Here is a 24,500-nt window from a genome sequence, read left to right as displayed (position 1 = left end):
CAATGGTAAAACTACAATTATTAAATCTTTCTTTGCCATCAAAATAGAAAGAAGTTCTCAATAACCATTGAGTACCTTCACCCCTGGGAAAAATTTCAATGGGAGATTCTAGAGGCCAAGATAAGACAAAAATCAAGGATACTAATTTGCTGATTGGGGCTTCGTTACAAAGTTATAGAAACATTTTCGACCACACAGTATATTTTCGATAAAGAATTTTTTTCTCGAAACTGGTTAGGATTTCGAGGGTATGTCTATTCACCAAAAGTGATTGTAATTGATCCCTCCAATCAAAAATAATTTTTTTAGAACGATTTGAAATTTTTTCATTTCGCCGAAAAATTTCAAGGAAAAAATCGCAGACCCAAAGGTCTTGACCCCTCCGTGTCAGTATTTCTTAGCTGAAAAGGGTTCCTAATAAAATCCTCGAACGTAACAATAACCTTGATCCCATCCAGAGCCGCGATAAGTGATTGAAAAAGTGGGACTTACGGGTGGGAGACGCGCCGATGGAGACTCCTCATGGACATGGCTCTGTTCTTGCGACTGGAGTCCGAGTTAGACCCGCTGACGCTTCCGTTCGGCGTGGTATGGCGTGGCGCAGCTGCTGGGGGAGCGGATTGCTCCCCCGTGGCCGCCACGACCACCGCCGCCGACGTGAGGCCCCCCGAAGTCGCCAGGCCGGTACGGCGAAACGGGCCCGAGCCAGCCGCTAGTCGGCGTGCTAACCTCCGGGCGAGCCGACGGGCCAGGCGCGCCCCTGCAGCACCGGCACCCACGCTGACGGTCTTTCTGCCCCACCCCCCGTGGCCAGGGGGTGGTACACGATGCCTGGCGACTGCTCCGGCGACGCTGTGTTGCGCTCTCTTGCCTCTCGCGTCTGCACTCTAACTCGATCGACACTCGCTACGATCCCTTCTAGGCCTTCGCCAGAGTCCCCGGCGACGTTGCTCTCATCAACGGTCGCGTTTCCTCGCGTGAAACCCGGCTGATGACTGTCCCCTTCGATTCCGCCTCGAAGACGAGCGTTTCGGTTGCTGGAACAATACCACGTAGATTTGTTTTGCGTTTGAAACTTCGCGGAAGAGGCAAACGGAGAATCAACCCTCTCGCTGCTATTGACGCCTGAAGGCGTTAAATCGATCGGCGAACGCCTATGGGCGCTCCACGTACGGGGTGGTTATGGAAACTGGGACGAGCTCTCGTTTTACGACGAAAACATATCTTTGTATTTGTTTAGTTTCGTAATAACCGAAGTATAGCGCATTGGGGCAATTTAGATCTGAGTGTCTTTTGACAATCTCCTCGAGAACCCCATTTTTTAAGGGTTTATTAACTCACAATCAGTGAAATTTGGATCCTCCAGAGTAGTTGTCGTTTTTATCGAATAAAAAAATTCAAATTTAGATTCACAGCTTCTCATTTCGATCGATAGCGTGCGAATTAAAATAATAATTGCGCCAATATAACTGTTACACGCCCCACGAATATAATGATAAATGCGAAAGAAGCGAGCAAACAACACGTTTAAACATTTCACGCTGAAATGTTTAAACAGCTGCTGGAACGAAATAATTTCCCAAAAATAAAATACACAAAATTTCGCGATGTATTTTCAATGGTAAAAAAAAAAGCAAAAAACATTTTTGTATTAAAAAGTGCATAATTTCAATTAAGAAACTAGTCCAACTGCGTATTGCACTTAACGTATCGTACCGGAACAAAAAATTATATCATTGAACGATAGTTCCCATTACGGGATTCAACTATTTCTTGTATCAATTTTTTTGTATCTTTGCCTAGAAAAGAGCTAAAGCTTGTCCTAGTTTCTGGAATCATTCTGTACATAGTCTGCGACAAAAAGATTGGTTCGCTTGGTTTTATTAGGGTGGCCCAGAAAATATCGCTCGTTTCAGTCACTTTGCTTCCAGTTATTTTTAAATTGTTCATCGAGACGAAGAATACGTACGTATTAATATTTTTTTCAAAGCTCTTTTTGCGCCGTTTATAACAGTATACATCTTGCATTTGTTAGAGTTTTTATATTTTCGTTTACTTTTTAAACTAGTTGAAAGGAAATCGGGTCTTACTGTTTTTGCAACGTTATTGGAAACGAAATTATGATTTTGCAATTAAAACCGTGATTCAGACAGTTATATAATGCGAACTCTAGATCCCATTTTTCAAGAAATCGAGTACTTTTTTAACGAGAGGTAATTGATGACCACATTAAATCGAATGTGTGAAGCTTTTTGCATCCAAACAATCAGCAGAGGAATGCTGTTACTTTTACTATGATGAAAGATCATAGATCATCGCGTTCGAAATTCTATTTTATTGTGACTATCGTTTAAATAATCTTCTATATGTATAATATATATCTTCAAAAATTCCCGAAATGTTTAAAAATTGTTTTCTCGAGAAAAATGAATGGAAATTTGTTAGAAAGCCTTCAGAATTCACGAGGCCAATTCCTAGTGAAGATATTACTTGACAAGGATGGCTTACCTTCATTTGTCATGGTGTAAAAGTAATATCATACAAAAGTGAATCCTCTTTGATACGACAAAAAGAGTCGCTTTTATGTTATATTACCTTTACACCATAAAAATTGAAGGTAAGTTATTCCTGTCAAGTAAATTGTCCTGAAAATTACGTACAAATACGAAGTTAAAGGGCTAATCTATCTTTTTGTCGCCGACTGTACAGTGAGACCCGCTTTCAAGTAACAAAATTGAACACGCAAATTCACTTAAAAGCGGGGTGGGCAGCGATTTTCATCTCAAAGGCCAATAAGAATACAATGCTCACTCTACATAAATATAAACAGTAGAGAAGATTATTCCGTTGCTTGAATCCGACATAAAAATTGTCACTTGAAAGCGGGGAATTCTGTAGATGCTATAATTAATGATCTATTTGCTAGTACACGTGATTTGTCTAAATTGTACAGTATAAAATTCACATCAGTTAGATACTTTATAATTGTTTTACGAGGGGTAGGCCCATCTGGAATGTTTACAAATCTAGTTTGCGAACTGTCTTTTATGTTTTTTTGAATTTTATGAACTGTCAAGAGCTTTTCCTGGGCATTGTGCCGAACAGACGTTGAATAAACAGTTTTGACAGGTTTCAATAGCACTGGTTGAAATAGCTTTGGGGTAAGAGGGTTAAAGTTGTTTAAAACACAACGTGAGTTGGAACCCCTGTTACAAAATTTCGCAGATATCTGCAGCACAAAACCAACGAACAAAAACAAACATTGGTACTGAACTCATTTATTTTTTACGTATAGAAACCACGACTACCAAACATTTTTTTATTTAATTTTAACTAGGGAATACACCAGGAAATTATATTATTTAATTATATTCCACTTGTATCTTGTATAGAAGAATGAAAATTAATCTCATATTGTGCACCCTATTACTATTTTTTACGTTTACAAGCCTGTGTAACAGATGAAATGTAATCATTTCATAACTGATAGTAATTTGTGTTGCATTTTCACAATACCGTGCAGCGCTGAATCGAAAGAATTTGAATGGAACCCTAATGTTCTTTTTCCATTCCCGTGTCGCGTGTATTTTTCTATCCGTCTGAATCAGTTTTTCTGTTTGTAAAGGACTGTGTTTATTCAGTCAGTTCGCGTGGCGCGACTTTTGCTTGATTTCCTCGTGACAACTAACGTATACACGTGATTTTTATCGTCCATCAAACGCGTTAGGGTGTGAGCGTCACATCGATTCACGTTTCGTTGGGCCACAGACATTTTCAAGCTGCGTGGTTTCATTTGCAACGATAACGCGGAAACAGAGTCAAGGGCATTCGAACATTAACTTTCAAACAATAAATAATTTCAGATAAAAAATCGTTCAGATTTTTCCTGGAATAGTGAAATTCCAATTTTAATAAAAGTTTGCATTAATTCTCTGTCACGCGGAACGGAAAAATATTAATTTTAATAAACGTTACTTTCGATTCTGTGTTACGCGACAGGAAAATATTCATTTTAATAAACAACAGTTTGGGTTCCCCATCGCGTTTAATGGAAAAAATGTAGTTTTATCGAGTATGAATATCTGGGTGCAGAACACGAATCGTTAATTAATTTTCACGTGAAGCCTTTCAACTGGTGAAAGAACACTGTTAAGACTCTTTTTAAATTATTTTCCAGTTAAATATAGTTTCTGTCGCCGAGAAACACATTATGAATTCGCTCTGAAGTGATTTACGGTATCATATATAAATTATAGTTTGATTTCAAAAACTTTAGTCGTTGCAACGGTTGTTTCAAATTAGAAAATAGCGGGTCTCATATAATAATAAATTTTCTACACACAAATAACTCTGCCGATTCTCGAATAATTTATAAATCGTATATACTCTACTTGAAAGTAGTAGTTCAGTTTTTATAGGACCATTCTTCGTTACTTAATTGATAAACTCCGCAAAATATAATCGACGTTTCTTATTTCAAACTTTCTTCACGAATAGTGAACCATTGCTGCGAAATAATGTAGGCACAGGTCAGCAATATTTACGTTTCGCCCGTTTATGCGAGTTGTGTTTACTGCCCGAGGTCTTCAAGAGTAGCACGTTACTTTCAGCGTTGCCAGAATCAAGACTCTATTTCAAAATATCCACCGTGTTTGACGATTCAAAATTAACAACGGGTGAAGTTTGCTTTTATTACTTCAACAATTTTATTTCGATTTTATCCAGTTTAATGCATCATATACTTTTTACAAAGATAAAAATTGAGTGTTGAACGACTTTTAGCCAAACTATGGGATCAAATCTTCAACTTATTAATGGTACTGGCGAAAATTACCTTCGAAGTGTTTAACGTATAAACATGACCAAATGTAAATATCGTAGTAATAGGCTCGTTTCCTTCGTAACCTTTACTTTTGTATACCTGACTACTACCACCGAGAAAGTTTGGCTATTAAGCTATGGGACACGCTATAGGTATTCAAACAGTACACGAATTTCGATCGACGTTTAACGAGCCAGACCAACGAGAGGGCCAAATAATTCAAGTAACGTACCTTCGAACGTATCACGAGGCGGTGGAGAGCGCGATTCCAAACCGGCGATTCATCCCACTCAGTTCGTTTTGGGTACACTTGAATTCGACGTCAGTGATCGACCATCAGTCTGCTCTTCTAAGCGTGGTTATCGGTGTATCACAGTTTGTAGATCCGACGCATGCCCCGCGATCGACCATCGTTTCCATTAATTACACTCGCATTTCATCCTGGCACCACTGCGTGTCGCGCCCCCTTTCATTCACACCCATCTCCTTGAGCGCACGTGTTCACCTTAATATCTTCGTTTAATATATCTTAGTATCACAATGGGACGATTTTTGTTTTATCTAGCGCGGCTAAACGTTTTCCTCTTCGCGCCGTCTTTATCCTTTTCTCTCGCTGTACCTCCTCTTGTTGAATAATTGTTTAAACCTTAAGCTTAGAAATCACAGTCGCGAATTGATACGGATCTCCGTAGCATGTGCTGCTGTTGCTCGCTCGAAACGATCACGCCGCCTCGTTACCAGGCATGCCCCGTCCTCCCTTGCCTCCCCCCACCCCTTCGTCGCACTGTTTCCCGACGCCGCACACGATTGGTACGAACGAGCCCAGTCGCCGATTCGTCTTCGCTTCCACGCCGGTTATATCGTTCTCGTACTGGGACGGATTGCGCGTTCGTCGAGCCGAGAATACTCGCGAATAGCACGGTTGTTATTTTCTGAAGTAGCGTCTCACTATTGACCATCGACGCGCACGTGACGAAATAAAGGAACGGAACGAAAAAAAAAGAAAAATAAGGAAAACACGGTCAGGCCACTCAGAACCGAGACACGGCTCGCGGGCAACGGTTATTTACTTTCGCGTGATCCGTCTCGCGTTGCTTCCTGCGTTTCGTCGCGGCGACGCGGTCCTCCAGGTACGGCTGGGCCACGCGCGAGTATCCAGGTGCCATCCTCTCGCGCTCCCTCTCTTTTTCCCTCCCTCGCGCTCACTGATCACCGGTGTGCTCTGTCTCCCACCTTCGACAGACTACCGAGCATCGTTTAAGATCCAGATGTCGTGACGACCGTTCTTCTCTCTCTCTCTCTCTCTTTTATCGAAAATGGCACATCTCAGCTAAGTGTCGTCGTCAGTGGACGTCGGCGCGCGTCTCCGACGGCAGTCCGACGGCATGGCAGATTGTGGAACTGGACTCACGATGCCCTGCGACTGGGAATCGATCGAAAATCATCGGTCCGTGCCCGTCTCAGGCCGCGATTACAATCTCGAATCGCCTTTGGCTCAGTTCGTAGGAAGGGTCTCGCTAAATCCATCCGCCGTTAACGACATATCCGTTCCGGGTACGGCCGTCGAGGACATCTGATTCCCTTCGATTGCGATCCCGCCGCTTTCCGTTCACCCTCTCCTTTCGCGCTTCCTCCTTCGCCGCCCCTGTCGACTTGGATAGATGTAGCCAGCGTACACCGCCGCGCACACGCTCTCTCCCCTTCGTGTGTGTCTTTCTCTCTCTCGGTCAATCGCGACCAGCCATTATTACCGTGTAATCCCGCGACTGCTTAATTACTCTCGATACCGCACTCACCGCCAATGTATCTCGACGATCGCGTGAAAACTGCCCCCGTTGTTTCCTTACCCAGGCCACCCAGCTCCCTCTCGTCCTGTCACTCACTCTCTTTCCCTAGCAGTCCACTCTTCCCGGGGACCCGGTGTGTCCGTTTCGTGGCCGATCCTGCGACTGTCAAACGAGAAACAAATTACGAAAGCGTTCCCCGCACGATCGCGTCCGATTATCCTTTTTCTTTCTATCGTTTCACGGGCACACAGACACACACGTACGCGCACGCGCGCGCGCGATATCTCGTTTCTTGGTTTCCCCTATAATCTCGCGACTTTTTCTCCCCTTTCACCATCGACGCGCATGGATTCCTTACGTTCCCGTCTCTCTCGCTCTCACCTCGCCCAATCGCTCGCACGCACTCGCTCTATTTCTCTCCCTTTCTCTCTCTATCTCACTATCACGCTTTCTCTCTTTCTCCCGCTCTCTCAGAATCTCCCGTGGCTTTCATTCATTTCGACATACTCGAAGGGCGCGACGTTTCCTTTAAGACGATCCCATACACGCGCCTCGCTCTCTCGTCCTTATCGATTACGACGCATACTGCATGGAGAAAGGGCTGCCCACCCGTTGTCGGCCAGAAAGGATTCCCCGCGTGAACAGTTTGCAAGGTCCCTCAGCTCGTTCTGGCCACGACGAGAGAATCCGCGAGAATCCGTACACGGCTGTCGCAAGTGTGTTTGTGGGTGTGTGAGAGCGCGTGTGTATATATATATATATGAATGTGTATGTGTGGGTGCCTGCGGCAGTCGTGTTATGTGTGCAAGCGTAATCCCGACCTCGATGTTAGGCGGCTGATAGCCGGCCTCACACTGATACGGCTCCGTCGTGACAACCACGGGCCATACCCGCCCCTTCGACACCCCCACCACCACGACCGAAAAAAAACTACACCCCTCTTTGGCGGAACGATCGCAGCGACGCCGCGCGACGCTCACGCGAAACGATTCGCCAACCTTTCGATTCCGACCAGGCGCGAGCCCTGCCGCGGGCGCAACGGGCGCAATAACAATTTATTTTCTTTAAATATTACGAGCATTATTAACTTGGAAGAACGTAGCGTCGATTTGAATTCGTTGGAACGACATTGTTGCAGCTTGAAACTGTTTTTGGCGCACTTCCGCCCGGAAATGGAAGAACGATTTTAACGGCCGTACGCTCACGGCGAAAGTTTTCATTTTTTTTTTAATAATCTGCGACCATTATCAATGGATAAAGATATTAAATACTATAATAATCGGTCTTGACAACTTTAACAAATCTATTACTCGATGTTTGTTCAAATCAGAATGTAACAAAAGGATACATTCGTCCGTTTATTCAAATATTAGAATTCAAAAGGAAAAAAACCATCACGGTAATATTTTAGTGTTTCAAATAACTATAACATTCTTAAAACTTAACTTAAAAGTAATTAGCATAGAACACAAAATTTCTAGTAACGTAAAATCATTGTCATTCGTTGGGGCTCCGAATATTTATGTTTAATATGTACTTTAGTATACACCACTTCTTTACTAGTTATTTTATAATGAATTACTATAGTTCATGTTATTGTTAAAATGCAGAAAAATAAAAGTGTATATTTTCTTAACGAAACAAATCTCTGAAACGATAACTATGATTGAATAGAATAATTTCTAACACCCCGGGTGGTAAATGTCTGAGGAACGCCCCTAATTTCGAAGCCATGCGCACGCGCGACGCAACGAAAATACGCTTTTCGGACAGAATTGTATCGTCTCGCGTCATCTGGCATTTTCTTCCATGGACAGAATACTGTAAACATTGCGATCGATTATTTTGTCCGCAATTTTTCGACGGTTCGGACCGTCAAGAATTTGCAAAAATCGTTCAATTTTGCGTTGTGTAGGCTAATAATGTCCAAATTAGGAGGCACGACCCTTAAGGGTGAACGCGAAAGAAGATTTTTAAAACAGAAAAATGTAGATACCATAAACACCTATTTGTATTAATGGATTGATCATTGGAGTTGTAACGATCGTACTTATATAATTTTCTTATATCGTTTTAACCTCTTATAAACAAATTGCTATGTGATCTAATTTAAAAAAAGTTAAGATCCCAAAGATTTGAAATATCAAAGTTTCGATGGTTGTTCTATGTTTGATAACGAACAAAGAAATCACTTGAAATAATTAAAATTCAAATAGTAGATTTTTTTTATGAATCTCAAGCCTCGATGGCCCCCTCATACCCACCATTGGACACAAAAAAATATTCCGGTATGATTAGATGTAAAACAAATTATGTTATTCGCGAGTCAATATCGAGTAATATCTTTTTTCGATATTTTCTCGGATTCTTTTCTGTTCAAAAGTATCTATTTGAATGTTCATTGCGTGTGCAAACGAGTACAGTAGGACTATGTTTTATGTGACGTTTCCTGTAGCACGAACACTGAGGTTATGCGATACCGAAATCACGTATACGTTGACTACGTTTAATCGATGCAGCTGACAAAACTAGTATGAATATATAGGACGAATTTCGTTCGTACCCTCGTAAATTTGATTTCGCGGTCGATGTAATGATTTCTTTACGTTGGTACCATTGGATACCTATTCGAACGACTATACGAAACATATGCATATATGTATACAATAAATATCGAATGTATTAAGCAATTATCGTAATAAAAATTTGTTTCCATATTAATTTTCATATCGTATGTTTTTGTTGGGAGGGGGAACAAAAATGTGCAACAAAAGTAAAGAAATATTGTTCGTACAGCAATTTCGTTGCATTATTTCGACCGACGATAAAATAACAAATATTATTATTTAAGAGAGCAAAAGCGGGGATAGGAAATGGAATTTCTCAAATAACTGACCTTATTGTGACATTCGTGCAACTGTTAATTTTGAAACCACAAATGCGGTCGGAATAGTTCGATCGCCATCATATTACGTATCCGTTACGACATCTTTTTGTATCCACTGAAAATTCGTCTTGTTGATTCAACTGCATCTCTGTTGAAAAATATTAACAAGTTAGGTAAAGAAAACTAATAAAAGCAATTTGTTTTCAAACTTTGTCAAAAATTACTCACAAATTGTCAATAATCAACATTGGTAGTTTCCTATATATTGTCGATCGACGATTGGTTCGTATATAATAGGATATCTCATATAACTTGATCACTTTAAACACCTAACACATTTTTGATAATAGAAACACGTATTAGAAAAATACATTATAATAAGGATTTTTCGGGACTTCGAAATCAATGTTATTTCCTTTTTTGATAGGTTATATCTTAATTAACAAGGCAATATAGTTCATAGAATAACAATTTTTACCATGTATGAAATGTTGAACTTCAAATGACGAGTAAGAAAAAAAGTATCTACAACGTTTCTATGGACGGCCATCTTGTGGCGAGTATATGAAATGAAAAATATTCTCTTCTTAACCGAGATATAATAAATAACCAATCATTAGATAAATTCGATATTTCACCATTAAAAAAGTAATCCAAATATCATGACCATTGTTCTCTTAATGAATATATCAACAAATTAATTGTTTACAAAGCGTATTACTTACCGATGACACAATTATGCTTTCATTATTCCAAATCTTCATTTTTTCGTATTACAAGCAATCAATTCAGTTAATGAAATTCGAAAGGCGATCACAAGTCACGAGAGGTTAAGGGACACTGCACTAACAGACCCATTTCTGGCAAAGTCACTGCAGAAATGCTGCACTAGCTAAGCATTTCTAACTTTCCTTTTCACTCTCCACCAACAACTTATTTACTGGTCGAAACAGATTGTCCGAAAGGAATAACACGTTCTATCGAAGTTACTTGCTTTCGACCTAAAATGTGCTCGTACATTCGACGAAATCGACAATTTGCTAAAACTACTTTCCCGCGCGATCTTGACGACGAGGAACTCGCGTTTGAAACCGTAACCTCAATTCGAAACGTAGATGACGCCACGATCCAACGGATCTTTCCGTTAATCGCTTTGTGTGCAGTCGATGGGATCGAGACATCGTTCAGTATCGACCAGGGCAGCGGGTGATGGTGGGTGCAGTACTGCAGTCTGTGTCAAATACAGGAAACGGTATTTTTGTTCCTTCGATATCGCACGGTTCTGAGTGAATTCTTTCCTCAATTGAGAACACGAGTAATGCTGTCGTGACATTTGCTCGTAAGAGTTGTGCCGCGAGGAAGGCAACGTTGATTCTGGTCTCGTGCGTATCTCGGGGAAACGACAGCATTTTGCAGCCGACAACTCTTCTAGCCATTTTCGTGGTCCGATACTAAACAAACGTGTCTCCTGTGGCCCGCAATGGCGGAGACAAATGGAGCCGCGAATTTAAATATGAAAAACGGGAATTTCATCTGTGGCGTCGTCGAAGGTGCGTAAACAGAGGATCGAACGACACGAAACACGTATATGGTCATCGTTCGCGACGGCTACGCGTAGGAGGGGGAACGAATGGAACGCGATGTTAGTTACAATAGCTCGTGTTGTTCCCATAAAAAATACATTTTGCTGTTGCAGGTTTTTACGGCCGGCCTTGGACCACCGAACAAAGGAAGGACCTGTTTCAAAAGTAAGTATATCACGATGATTTTTAACGCGTACGCGTGCCGTGTTAAAATCTTCGTTCGATCGTATCGAGATGTTTTATTAAATGATTTTCAGACTGAAAAAATGGGGAATGGATTCCTATCTGTACGCGCCAAAAGATGATTATAAACATCGCGCGTATTGGAGAGATTTGTACACAGTGGAAGAAGCAGAACATTTAACAGGGCTGATAACAGCTGCTAGAGAATGCGGTATTACGTTTTATTATGCTCTGTCGCCAGGCTTGGATATCACTTACTCAAGCACAAAAGAAGTTACCATATTAAAAAGAAAATTGGAGCAAGTTAGCCAGTTTGGTTGCACTGCCTTTGCATTGTTGTTCGACGATATAGAGCCAGAGATGAGCGAAGCAGACAAAGAAGTGTTTCAGTCATTTGCCCATGCACAAGTATGTATTAAATATTTTGACCTGTGTGTCAACCGTGGAATATTTTTTTGATGATTAATCGTAACATTTGGTTAACAGGTTTCTGTTACAAACGATATATTTCAACACCTTGGTCAACCTACATTCCTTTTGTGCCCAACACAGTATTGTGCTACGCGTGCAATGCCAAATGTAGCATCTTCAGAATATCTGAATACACTTGGAAGCAAATTGGCTCAGGAAATTGATATAATGTGGACCGGTCCTAAAGTAATATCAAGACTTTTAACCATTGAATCCATTGAGGAGATTACCGAGGTTTTGAGGAGGCCGCCGGTTATATGGGATAATTTACACGCCAATGATTATGATCAAAAAAGGGTATTCTTAGGGCCATATTCCGGCCGATCTCCCGATTTGATTCCCAAACTGAGAGGCGTCTTGACGAATCCCAACTGTGAATATGGAGCAAATTTCGTAGCGATTCATACACTGGCACAGTGGAGCAAATGTAACATCGACGGAAAGAGAGATTTAACCTTAAGTAAGTATTTAATTCTGATACTGTAATATGCTAAAATTGAATTAGCTTATTGTTTATTACGCACTTTCTAGACGATTCTGCTGATATAAGGTTAGAAACTGAAACGGAGGACGGCTTAATCGGCGAAGATGTTCCTTCCACGATGTCTCCGAATATGTATCATCCTCGACACGCTTTAAAAAATGCCATTAACGATTGGTTACTAGAATTTAACAAAAAGAAAGCCGTATGGGGCGTTATAGCAAAACCACAACCATGTGTCGCTCCGACAATCCCAATTCCCATAATTCCTTCCGTAAATACATGCATGAGTCTCACGTCAACAACGACGACTACTGTTTCCTCGACGCCAGCGCCAATAACGACTTCCACTCACCTTCAAGCATTGGCTGAAGTTTGTTCGAACGTAACGTCTAGCGACAATTTTGTGCCACCTTCTGGTCCAGTTATGAATTCTTTAGTATCCGATACAGCCGTTATTAGCGAGCCTATTATTCCAACGATTTCGACTAGTGTCGAACACGTCACAGCTTCGAACACTTTGTCGTCCATCGAACCGATGGATTGTAACACAACGCCTAATAATTCTCCAGCACACGCGGCCAAGATTCATACGGAAGACTATGTTATGATAGAAAATACTTCGGTGAGTCTACTCGGGTATCAATAGTTATAATAATTTATATAATCTTACGATTTTGTTTTACAGACGTGCAGTGAAGCTTCTGGCAGCATGCAAGTAGAAGTAGATAGTACTTCGCCCGTAGTAAATGGTACTCAAATGATCGTTGAAAACGACAGTGAGAATCATGACGCTACCGATAACGCTGATCAGGAGTCTCAGGATTCCATCGATGCTGACAAACGATTGAGGCAAGAGGATTTATCGTTATTGTGCGACCTCTTTTATTTGCCGTTCGAACATGGCGGTCAAGGTATTCAATTGCTACAAGAATTTAATTGGTTGAAAAGTAACGCCCACGTTGTCATGAGAAAAGTGAAAGAAGACGAGGCTGTGTCGCAATCCAATGTAAGTACTGCCCTTATTTTATGTCGAAAATAAAGTGTGTGCGCGTAAATAACAACGTGACTCGGGATAAATATCGATTTTAAAGGCGTCGATATCGAAATTTACTACGGGAATTTCAGATCGAAGAATGGCACGCGCGGGCGGCTAAATTAAACGACATGTGCAATGCTGTAAATAGATTATTTCAACGACTTACATATTGTAATAATCGTGAGTTGCTATATGATCTGTATTCGTATGTGTGGGATATGAGAGGGGTTGTATCTCTCTTAAACAGTTACGTGAAATGGTTGGGTAAGTTGCATTGTTACTTATATAATGAACTGAACACATTTAACAGTATCTTGCTATATTTTAATACGTATCTTTAAAAAGAAACATTAAGGTGCTTCGGTCCACGTAGAAAATAGTTCGAAAACTTGAGATGTAGTATTATAATTGTGATGCCATCTTTAATATCACATAACCCCTTACATCATTCATTCGTGTAATTATGAATTACGTAAAAACAGTAATAGTAAAGTATATAAAGAAAGTTCACTCAAGATGCTAGTATGCTGGTACAATGATCGATACAACAAAAATTATTCATATCCGTTCGAAATGTTAATAATTTTTATTTTTTTTATTTAATTTTTTTCATTATCTGGACTAGTAGAGAGTTGTATTTGTTGTGCTACAGATGAGTGCTGTTATTAATTTTTCTCAAAAGTACTATAATTTACTACCTATACTTATATTTCAGAACAAAAGTGTCTCGAGTATTGGTAAGTGTAATGTTCTATTCTTTTTTTTAACTCACTCATTTAGTCATTTTACAAGGAAGCTGTGTTTTTATATAAAATGTATATATTTTATCAGTGAAGGTATCATTCTTATATCTAATATAAATTTATGTCCAAAAATTGAAAATACTTTTATAGTATTGAAAAAGAAATTTGTATCTATTCTGTATTGAATACATGGTTTTGTATCCAATATTGGAAAATGTTTATGTAACATTTTTTAATAATGTACACAGATATCACTACACTTCCATGTAAAATGATATCATTCATACAATCATAAAACACGCAAAAAACATAAACTACTAATTCCGAAAATTACTGATAACTTGTTAACTTATTTTTACGTGAATTTAATGTGTTGTTCACTATAGATACTCTTTATGAATGCAATCATTAGAAAATTTGAATATTATTTTGTTTCTCTGAATGAGGAATAAGTAAGAAACATTGTTTCTGAAACATAAATTAGCACACTAAATTATAATACAGCACAACAATTAAGTTACACTTTAAAAAAAAAAAGAAGGAATTTGATTAAGAAATCAGTTAAAAGATCGAATGATTTCTGTTATTTTCGTTGGTCGTAGAAATGTTAGTGCTTTAAAACAAGAAGTGAACAAAGATCAGTAATAGTTGGAGCTGAAATATTTCATAGATCGCATATCTGTGGAATCGCATTTGTACATTTGTTTCTGCGCTTTAGAATCAAATGTACCGCGTGGCGCGCGAAACGAACGAACACGGGTTGCCGTAAGTCAATATCAGAATGAGTTAAAACCATAAGATGAACTTACTGTTTTAATTTCTTGGTACATTCGTATTTCCGGCAGATACTATTGTACAATTGCAAAATACATGATCCCTTATACAAAACTGAAACAGAAAATAACTCATTCAACACTGAAAAACCAATAATTAGGCTTTTTATGTTCGACTGCATACAAACCTTTTTATGAAATGATTTTCTTATTTGTCGACTGACGGCTTCCTATTTATGATTCTGTTGGCAAATGAAGCGAGTCACAGCACTTCTCGTCCTTTTCTTTGTACCTTTTAATAGCAAACTTGATTCTGGAAAACTGTAAATATATGCGCATTACAAGAATAAGGAGAATTGATGTGGCTTTCTGGCGCGATACAGTAGTTCTCCGCTTCAAGATTGAATTTTTTCCCCGGCAGTAAACCACGGAATCACCCTCCACCATTTTTTTTTTTTTTTTTTTTTTAAACGATAAAACTGCTTTGATGAAAAATTTTTATATTCTTCGTTACATCTTCATATGGTAATCTTACCAACGGATTGATGAGATTTTTCTGATGAAAATGAGTCCAAACATGACTCGTGCAAATGCAGATATCTCTGAATGAAGCTGTGTTTGAATTTATGTTTATCGACAAAATCTTTACAATTCATTGATAATATTCTCATAAAGATATAATGAAAAATATTAAAAATGACGAGCTTCGCCTCAAAATAGAATTCTATTCCTACCGGCGATTCAAGGCAGCTGTCGGACCCGATCTTTTGTCTTGAAGCGGGGAACTACCGTATTCGGCGAAACAATTTTCCGTAGCAAAGACTTTCTTGGGAAACTATTTAACAGCATCAATGTGGACCCGAACAAATACTGTGTTTTAGATAACCTTGTGCCAGCTATTAACATATTGGTTGACTTTCTTTCGCAGATTGTTTGGCAGAAATGTATTCGTTGCATTGAAATTATACAATAGTGATTTCACGTGCTGTAATGTTGGATAAAGAATATCACACGTGTAGAGGAAAATAATTCTTGCAGCGAATAGTTTTTGCCAGCAGTATGAGTGTATGAGGAACAGTACACCCTTCAATTCATTGACTAACGTCCATTTCTGTGTTTTCTGTCTTGTTGATAGCGTTTGGCAGATTCCCGTCGACGATGACAACGTTTACCCAGGGCAGCTACACATGTATGCAATTCACCAGTCTGAGTAATCCAACAAAAAACAGCGCGCGATTAACAAAGCTTCAAACCAGCGAAGACAGTCGCATACTATCAGTTTGCGTTTGAAGCTTTGTAAAAAAAAGACTATTATTATAATTAATAACAAGCAAGAGATTTGCGCGTAGAAGCAGCGTTCTGATGCCTTGAAGGATCTATGTGTACTCGACACAAATTCAACACAAATACCTTTTACACATAATATAGTTTGCAACCGGATGGAAATACTTTCTTATTTTGCAAAAATTACAACAACATATACACACAAATTTTGTACATACAGAACATTTGTGTATATATTTTTACTTGAATTTTACTCCATAAAATTCGTCTCTGATTACCAATTGACATAAACTGTCCACGTATAATTTTTGCATACAAAGTAGCTCCATCTACAGCATTTACAAAATTGGCAAAGCTAGGACACAATATTATGAACTGCTAAGAGTTTCTCCTGAATATTGTACTGGTCAGACACAATCCAACAAAAGTTGTACGTTGTACGCTTTTTTTTTTTAAAAGTTATTTTTCGGAGTTTACGAATGTATTTTATTATTTGCAATAACGTGTAACGGTTTTGCGAAATCGTGGTTTTGTTTTTGAGAAAGCATCTTTCATGACTTGTGAACGACCAGTGAAACATCCTCCTTTTGCCAACTTGCCTGTACTAATTTCTTTTAGTTCCAGAAACAATGTTCTTTTCAGGAGTAGTAGGAGTTTTATTTCAGGCGCATTTTGGCAAACTGGATTACCCTCTCACCAATCCTATTCTCCCTCCCATTATCTCCGAAATTTATCACTGCGCGAACTTTGGTGCAACATTCGTTAGTCAATTTTCGTTGTGTTCACAGCAATCGGTTCTAGCCTCGATATCGGTAATTAATCGTTTAACGCTGGAAATCAGTAATTAATCGTTCTTCGCGGTATTTCTTTTATTTAAAAATTGCTCGATATGCAACCAACTCGTTTCGAACGTGTGTGTGTGTTAAATGTGATTTCACTTAGTCGATAAAATGATGCACCGTAGTTTTTCGATACGGATGGATTTCTTTATTTCGCAGTACGATTCTTTCGATCCCGTACAGTAATGTATTTAGAGCGAAGCGAAGTAAAGAAAACAGAGCGCCATCGATCGAAGTGTACTTTATGCATGTTACAAATTTAAGCAAAATTAGTGCTCAGAACAGTGGAGACCATTTCATTAATTTCATAAACTGCATTATCGCGCGCACATAAGCCTTGTATTTCACCGTTTATTAAGCCCAAATACTGTGTCTCGGGATAGGGTTCTCAAATGGTTGGAAAGAAACGTTTATGAGTGGGGATCAAGAGCCATGGGTATTCCGCGGAGGACTAACAGCTGATTTACAGGTGCATTCATTGTATTTAATCATTTTAACGGGCACGACGATACAAACCATTTTTACTTTTTACAGAGATTAATCCCTGTAGACAGTGGTAATGATTTATTCGTTTACAAAGCACCGGAAGTGCCCAGTAGTAAAATCTACACGATTAGACCTTACTTAGTAAGCGACGAAGAAGCGGTTTACTCTGTGTGCAATAAAATCTGTGGCTGTACGATGCCGTCTGCAGTAGCAGATAGGTATAAAGGAACAATAAATTTAAAATATACCCGTTGCATTTTAACATATTCGCTACTACGGGTTGCATTCCCAACGATACTGATAATTTTCTGTATAAATAGAATTTTCATCAGTGGTTGATTTTTCATACAGATTCCTCGGCGGTTTCTTAACATTGAGTCCAGAAATGTGTATGGTCGTCGAAGACGAAACCGGTATAGTTGGTTACGCGTTGGCAGCCTTGAATATAAAGACTTTCAATCAAAAAATGGCTGTTTCTATAATTCCTGAATTGTGTATGAAGTACCCGTTAGACGACAACATAAATGATTTACCACAGAATGTTCAGGTATTAGATTTAAGTAATTCTCTGTTATTGAAAGGGCCAAAAAAAAAGAACAGGATAAAGAATCGACTGTTTATTTATTCCACACGTTTCTCATTCGGTGCATCAACTTCTGTACTTTGCTTCTAGGACGCGATACGGTATTTCCATTCGTTTAACCCAGACGTGTCTGAACAATTGTGCAGGCAACATCCGTCAAAACTTTTCTGCGCAGTATTACCAAGCGTGACGGACCAGTCAGTCCCTAAAAGACTAATCACCTGCATTCTCGCCGCTCTGAGAGCAAACGGTGAATAATCCTCGAGTGAAAACTCAAATGACGTCGCGAACTCACAATTATAGTTAACAATCCTTTTCCTTGACAATGTTTTCAGGTTCCTTCGGTGTGCATACCACGATGTCGTGTACGGAGAAGGAGTCGCACGAGTTTTACAGTAAATTAGGCTTCGTCGATTTGAATCCGGCGCACGAGGAGCATCCAGGGATCAAAACTATGTGTAGAAGCTTCTAACAAAGAGTGAGTACACCAGTGTTATTTGTGAATAAAGTATACTTGCTCGGTCCGTCGTCGAAGAAAGCTTCTGTGACTTAGAAGCGTACGGATGGCATAGAAATTATTTATTTCTAAAATAATCGAAGAGTATTTCTGTCCATTATGTGTTTTCGTACAATGGACGGGAGTGATTATTTGTCGAAGAAATCGATACCTTTCTATGGGAATACGAAAGATAACATAGGCAGATTTCACGTTATACGATCCTTGATGATTCGTAATTGCTTTCCGAGAACTGTCCCCAGAATACCTGCCTTCTTAAATTATAAAATCACCCAAATGTGTTTTAACGATATATGCGTACATGCAATGTATATACGGTATAAATTAAATGGCGACGTACGCGTCGCTGAGTAGGGAGAAAGAACGTGAAAGTGTAAAATGTGCAATAATAAGCATTAATGGAGCGAATCGTCACAGAATGGAAAAAGAGGAATCTGTTTATTTTATAAATTTGCATTTGTGTGTTGTAACGCTATGGAACTTCCGTATATCCGGTATGCTTGTGTATTAATAGGAAGTTTTCTTGAAAAGAAAATGTATATAACGTGTTGAATGATGTATGGTGGAAAAAATAATGCCAGTATGCGTGTTCAAACGATAAATTGTCGAAGCTTTTTTAACCGGTTGAAAGATATTTTCTTATCGGAAAACTAACGCTACAAGAATGCGACGAAGGTGTTCTGTTTTAATTTTTTTTATCTGTGTTCCCGAGAAAGCATACCCTAATCCCACAGGCATTTTATTGCTTCATAGTAAAATTTTCACTACGAAGTGTACATACTTGGTCTTTAGTACGCCTACCACGAGGCCTTTTTACGTTCAATCTATCGCCTTAATATTATTGCTCCTAATCGCTCAGATTCGGTATCGCTAGCGGATTGGCTCCACGCTTGCAATACATATACTTTTGTGTGTATATATTACCACAAGATACGATATGTAGAATTGTTTAGAAGATATTAATTATTTCATTAGCATCCAAATGTATCGGAGCAGTTAATTAATCGTAATCTGAATAAGATGAGTTCTTTTTTTTTATGAGATCGTTTGTTTTAATAATATTAATTGTTTATTACCATCATCAGTAATTTAGTCACGGGTGAAAAGCATGAAAAATTGTCCATGTTCTGGAAAGAACGATAATTATAAATTAGTAACGAATTTATAACAATTAGATTGCTACATTGCCGATTAAATACTAACAAATTAGTTGTCCGTACTATCCTTTATGCGACAGTGTATTAAATGTACAGAATCAGTTGGAGAACACGCGCACACGCACTCATACAACAGAAGAAATGAAATAAAAATGGAGATCATAGATATTTGCCTTATAACTATTATCAGTACTATTATAACGACAGATGTATTGCGGACTGAGGCGTGATCTTTTTATTCTGCTCGAAACAGAATCGTACTAGGATTCGATGTAGTGCCATGAACGAAATCGCGAGGCGTTCGATCGTCGCGAAAACCATTCGTGTAACTCGAATCGATTTTAATTCGGATTACCACTTTATAGAATTTTTATACTCTAAACTGCGATTTTACGACGATCGAACAGAGGAAAGCTGCCCTGACGGGAATACTGGAAAGCATTCTTTATATTTTCCGTCCTTTTCGCAGACTTATTAATATTCTTTTACAAATGGGGCACACTATAAGTCTTCGCGAATGTAACCAAGTGTATTATATTTCGTAAAATGTTTCCATCTGAAAAATTTTTGTTTCCAGTACGATTTAATAAAATGAAATCATCTAGAAAAATTGGATTTTCTCCTTGATTAGTTTTTTTAGGAACACATCTATGACTGTTTTTTTTTTGTATTACTATAGGAAAGGAGAACTATGGAATTGGACCCAGCGTTTGAATAAAATTTGTGTCTAACAGATTTTCACAACTTTTTCACAGCTATTAAGACTATAGTATGTCTCATCGTCAAAGAAATTTTCCTAGGATGAGTGCACAATGAATTATTCTTAAGATTTGTTTACAATCACGTTTATCTGGTGGAAAGTACGTTGATACATCTTTACAAAGGATTCAGTTAACTCTTTATAACCCCGTGTTGTCTCTATCGATATTTTTATTTTGAAACAGTCAATCTAAAACAATTAAAAGTTTGAAAAATACTTTTCAGTATACATTCAATTATCAGTATCTTATCGGAAACGAAATATAATTTGGGTTGTAGAGAGTTGATGTAAATGATTTTATGCATATCTCTTTTGTAAAGTAACAAACTTTTTAATATTTATGTTCTGCATCTTACGATGCGTGCACAGTGATGTTTCCAGTTATCTCGTCGTGTATTTGTAAGTGATGTATGTGTAGTTAACACTATGGAACGATATGTGATTACTACTGATTTATTTAAATAAATATGTCAAGACTGATACTTTTGGCGTAATCGAAATTGAAACGATAGAGTGGCTGTGTTGCAACGCAACTAATGATTTTCGCAGGAATCGCTGGTAGACTTTGTTCAATTTTTCAGATATACCGTTGCAACGTCGTTGTATTTTTGCAAATTCTGAATTTCAGTTTGGCATTGTAATATCTGAAATTTGAAGAAAATTGCATGAACTCGATATGTTTCGTAAAACGTACTTTCTTACTGTAACGACTGTTTTATATTCACTAAAATTATTGTATCGAGCACCTTCTCTATTTCTTTTTCCAGCAAGTTTTGTTTGGTTCTAGGAGTTACTCCATCAGCAGTTTCTATTTTGAGTTGTTTCATGGATTCTAATATATCGCTAATTTTCTTGTTAATATTTCTACAAGAGACGAACGATCGAATTATATTTTTTTTATATAAATTTTCTATGCAAAACTGTTCAAAATTCTTCACTCACTTGGGTGGAAAGAATCTCTGTCTGCATTTCTTAGATTTAGGTTTTTGTTTGAATATAGAAGTATAATCCTCCGGATCGAAACCAAAAGGAATATCGTCTATCGAATAAATATTTCACTTAATAACAATATAAACGCAGTGAAATTCGGTATTGTACCTTCGTTTCGTTTCATCGCTTTTTCCATAGCTATGTTAAAACTTCTTCTGTCGCGCCTCCACTCTTTTAGAACATTTTGATCCCTAAACAATCGAGTTGGCTCAAGTAATTGTGTTTTGCATCTAATATTGAGAATATAGAAACTCTTACTTTAATTTTTGAAGTAATGATGCTTGCGTGTTAAATAATTCTTTTATTTTTGAAGCTAATAACAAGCGACGTTCCATCGAAGTATTTGCACCTTTATTTTCACACCTGAGTTAATTGCAAAAAGCAGGGAACATCCATTATTAAATAAAATAGCTTTATAAAATACTTTTTTCAACAAATATTTATCATTCTACGATTTCTTGACTACGTACACAATACATAACTGACCTACTTCACTATCCCTATATAATTTTCTAAACACGACAACATCCAATCTGGATTTTGTAATCTCAACGAATGTAACTTAAATCTCTTTCTATCGTTTGTGATAATATCAAAAATTTGGTCGATATTTTCTGTACTGTTATATTTTTCATTGTTTTCTACCAACGAAAATTTAGTTTCTATTTTCGAGGGAACGACACGTTCAAGTTTAGTGTTAGAGAACTTAAGTCTACACTCTTTTTCTAACGATTTAGTATAAGTTTTCAGAGTCTTTACATTTTGTCTCACGTAAAGGGATCTCGGAGACGGATCCGTCAATCGTAAAATCTTATTATTCGTATTATTAATTTCAGTACGAACGCAAGTTTTACTCCAACTGTTTACTGTTCTCGAACAACTACACTTCGTATTCTCGCGCGTATTGCTTTGTCTTCCACTCGTTTCTGGATCAATAGTTTTATTTAAACAGGAGTCGCAAAGATCTGTTGTTTTTCTTTTAAATATGTAATTAATGTTCGTTAAAGAAGCGGATTTTGTATCATAGTACCTGTTACTGGGCTTGTAAGATTTGCGTTTTTCTCTGGTGGATACAATTTTATTTCGAACTGTGTTTTTGTATGGTGTGACTTTTTTCTTGCTCTTTCTGGGGGACTGATAACAGAGGATTGTTGAAAGTTTTGGCTCGATTTTGCCTGAAGTAGAAAATAAAAATTGTACTCTAATGTTTTCTGCGTTTTCAATCGTTATAAGCACCAATAATAATACTCACTTTCCCTGACTTCCACTTGGCTTTCAGGATATGTTTTATTCCATTCCATTGTCAAAAATTTCAAAATCTCTTTAAAACCCAAAACCACAATGTCTTTTGGTGGCACTGTAAGAGGATTTTGTGTTACTTGGAGAGTTTTTAGGTTCGACAGGGTGCCTGGAACATAAGAAAACAGAACGTTTGCCATTTTTTAACGTCAAATCTTATGTGAATATTCAATCTTTTTTAATAGTTTTTTTCAGCCGATTCAAATAATTATTTGGTTCTAAATATATTTATTCAGTAATGAATGTCTTTATTGTACAATTGTATTCTTCGATTTAATAAAACCTACAAAGTTCCAATGGTAATTCCACTATTTTATTTCCCTGAAGAAGAAGCGTTTCTATAGACGGATGTGATTCAATACTACTCGGTAGCGATGAAAGTTGATTATTTCTGATGTCCAACCACTGTAAGTATCTCAAAGATCTGAAAACTTCATCTGGGAGTATAGTCAGACTATTATCCGCCATATACAACATCTAGAGTCATAAAATATTTTCAAATTGTGAGTAGATAATAGAAAAAAATTGTGTAAATCGCAGGATCATTTTTGTAAAATTACTTGAAAATGCCATATACCCTTAATTGCGAAAACCTGTTCAATATTTCATTAGGAAATTGTGTTAAACCAGTGTTGGAAAAATCTGCAAATGTTTCGTTGCAGACAGGTTTTTTCTTCGATATTGGTGGCAGAGGTGTACTGGTTTTCGAAGATTTCTGCGATTTTTTAAGTGTCGCGCCAGAAACGTCCGAAGCGTTGTCCCGGGAAATGTCTTCGACGAATGTTAAACTCGAGTCACTTCCGGTTGCGTCCTTCGAGTCGTTTCCTCTCGTTTCAGTAGCTGGAATTGTGCTTGATAATTCGCGTGGCGCAGAACGTAGCGTGTTTTCGGAAAAATTGCATAGAATATTTTGTCCGAGATCAATTTCAAACGTATCCGAATTTTCATCAGAGTCGTATGCATCTTCTATATTATTAAAAACACGCGATGGCCTTCGATATGATTCACTCGTTGTACTAAATTTTCGGGTAATGTCGTCCTATGAGCATGAATTATTTTAATTAATTCAGTTTTTGCAATTCGGTTAACGATTATTAATTTACAGAAACCAAAGTTCGCAATATCATAAATAACAATCATTATTACTTGAGATTCATCTTCAGACACATTTTCTTCGTTCGTTGTTAAAGAAATTTGCTCGGAAATCTGTTTCTCTTCTTCATTCTTCGCGTCTTCGACAGATTTGTGAATAGATAGAAATTTCTTGCCTATCGTTTCTGAACCGAGTCCATAATATTGCGTTAATAAATTTTTCGCCAGGTCAGACATGTTTTAGAACGATAAGTTCACTCCATTTATTCACAATAAAGTCGTTTTAGGACGTTGAAAGCGACAGATCAATAATAATTCGTGTTTATTTATTGTCAAGGTAACGAAAACTGTGTATACATTGTTACTTTTGCTAGCAATGGTAACTGATTTAATACCTATTTCATACTGAATTAATTTCCATTTAAATCGTAATTGTGCAATTTATTAACAAGATTAATTCTCAAAGTTTTCAAACGATATCGTAACTAACAATATAGATAAAAATGACGCGTTGCTAAATAAAAAAGGAAATCTTTAATTTCTGTTTAAATATTCTTATGTCAAGAACATCATCATTTATTTGTTGTTTCCAATCTCTGTTATCATAATATTAGCCATCAACAACAGTTTCCTATCATTGAATAATGTTTACTCGTTTATCATATAGTTTCAACATATACAGTTGCGGGAATCCATTTGCAGCACTCTGGCGACGATTTCACGA

At 37.9% G+C, this 24,500-nt stretch overlaps 3 protein-coding genes across 12 annotated transcripts in view; 1 reads left to right on the top strand and 2 right to left on the bottom strand.

Moving 5' to 3' along the window:
• Ih (hyperpolarization activated cyclic nucleotide gated potassium channel Ih) overlaps window positions 1-7,403 on the bottom strand; it is a 154,730-nt gene extending 147,327 nt beyond the window's left edge. For 2 of the 9 annotated variants that reach the window (XM_076769220.1, XM_076769223.1), the window contains exons 1-3: window positions 7,219-7,383; window positions 5,055-6,771; window positions 493-1,037 (exon numbers count right to left, since the gene is read on the bottom strand). In XM_076769220.1, the coding sequence (XP_076625335.1) occupies window positions 493-530 (38 nt within the window). In that variant the 5' untranslated portion in view covers window positions 531-1,037; window positions 5,055-6,771; window positions 7,219-7,383. Of the gene's footprint in view, window positions 1-492; window positions 1,038-5,054; window positions 6,772-7,116 lie in introns of all 9 variants that reach the window. The other 7 variants (XM_076769226.1, XM_076769227.1, XM_076769228.1 and 4 more) reach the window with 7 other exon arrangements.
• Window positions 7,404-10,700: 3,297 nt separating this feature from the next.
• Window positions 10,701-20,875, top strand: Oga (O-GlcNAcase). 2 transcript variants are annotated; one of them, XM_076767896.1, is made up of 13 exons: window positions 10,701-11,046; window positions 11,193-11,244; window positions 11,337-11,670; window positions 11,749-12,193; window positions 12,265-12,839; window positions 12,903-13,223; window positions 13,343-13,517; window positions 15,905-15,958; window positions 17,276-17,361; window positions 17,427-17,596; window positions 17,730-17,925; window positions 18,052-18,211; window positions 18,297-20,875. In XM_076767896.1, exons 1-13 carry the CDS (start codon window positions 10,977-10,979, stop codon window positions 18,431-18,433), a joined length of 2,775 nt encoding a protein of 924 aa, XP_076624011.1. In that variant the 5' UTR covers window positions 10,701-10,976; the 3' UTR covers window positions 18,434-20,875. The 2 variants fall into 2 exon arrangements, with proteins under 2 accessions (XP_076624011.1, XP_076624013.1); XM_076767898.1 differs by lacking the exon at window positions 15,905-15,958.
• Window positions 20,876-21,093: 218 nt separating this feature from the next.
• On the bottom strand, window positions 21,094-23,963 carry LOC143343541 (uncharacterized). The gene is made up of 8 exons (XM_076768520.1): window positions 23,831-23,963; window positions 23,262-23,723; window positions 22,972-23,161; window positions 22,638-22,793; window positions 21,876-22,560; window positions 21,494-21,576; window positions 21,338-21,434; window positions 21,094-21,259 (listed from the first exon to the last, which is right to left on the bottom strand). The coding sequence occupies exons 3-8, from the start codon at window positions 23,159-23,161 to the stop codon at window positions 21,094-21,096; spliced, it is 1,377 nt and encodes a 458-aa protein (XP_076624635.1). The 5' UTR covers window positions 23,262-23,723; window positions 23,831-23,963.
• Between the last annotated feature and the right edge of the window lie 537 nt (window positions 23,964-24,500).

The sequence above is a fragment of the Colletes latitarsis genome, chromosome 7 (genome assembly GCF_051014445.1).
Source record: "Colletes latitarsis isolate SP2378_abdomen chromosome 7, iyColLati1, whole genome shotgun sequence".
NCBI lineage: Eukaryota > Metazoa > Arthropoda > Insecta > Hymenoptera > Colletidae > Colletes > Colletes latitarsis.
Note: the sequence above shows the minus strand (reverse complement) of the source record. Positions and strands in the feature narration are given on the sequence as shown.

Excerpts from the sequence above, each read along its gene's own strand:
- Oga (XM_076767896.1), top strand. The coding sequence starts at position 10,977 with ATGGCGGAGACAAATGGAGCCGCGAATTTAAATATGAAAAACGGGAAT. Across the intron at positions 11,671-11,748 it reads AGTCATTTGCCCATGCACAA|GTTTCTGTTACAAACGATAT; the intron begins GTATGTATTAAA and ends TTTGGTTAACAG. Across the intron at positions 12,194-12,264 it reads AAAGAGAGATTTAACCTTAA|ACGATTCTGCTGATATAAGG; the intron begins GTAAGTATTTAA and ends CGCACTTTCTAG.
- LOC143343541 (XM_076768520.1), bottom strand. The coding sequence starts at position 23,161 with ATGTTGTATATGGCGGATAATAGTCTGACTATACTCCCAGATGAAGTT. Across the intron at positions 21,577-21,875 it reads AATTATATAGGGATAGTGAA|GGATCAAAATGTTCTAAAAG; the intron begins GTAGGTCAGTTA and ends TCGATTGTTTAG. Across the intron at positions 21,435-21,493 it reads AGCGATGAAACGAAACGAAG|ACGATATTCCTTTTGGTTTC; the intron begins GTACAATACCGA and ends TTTATTCGATAG.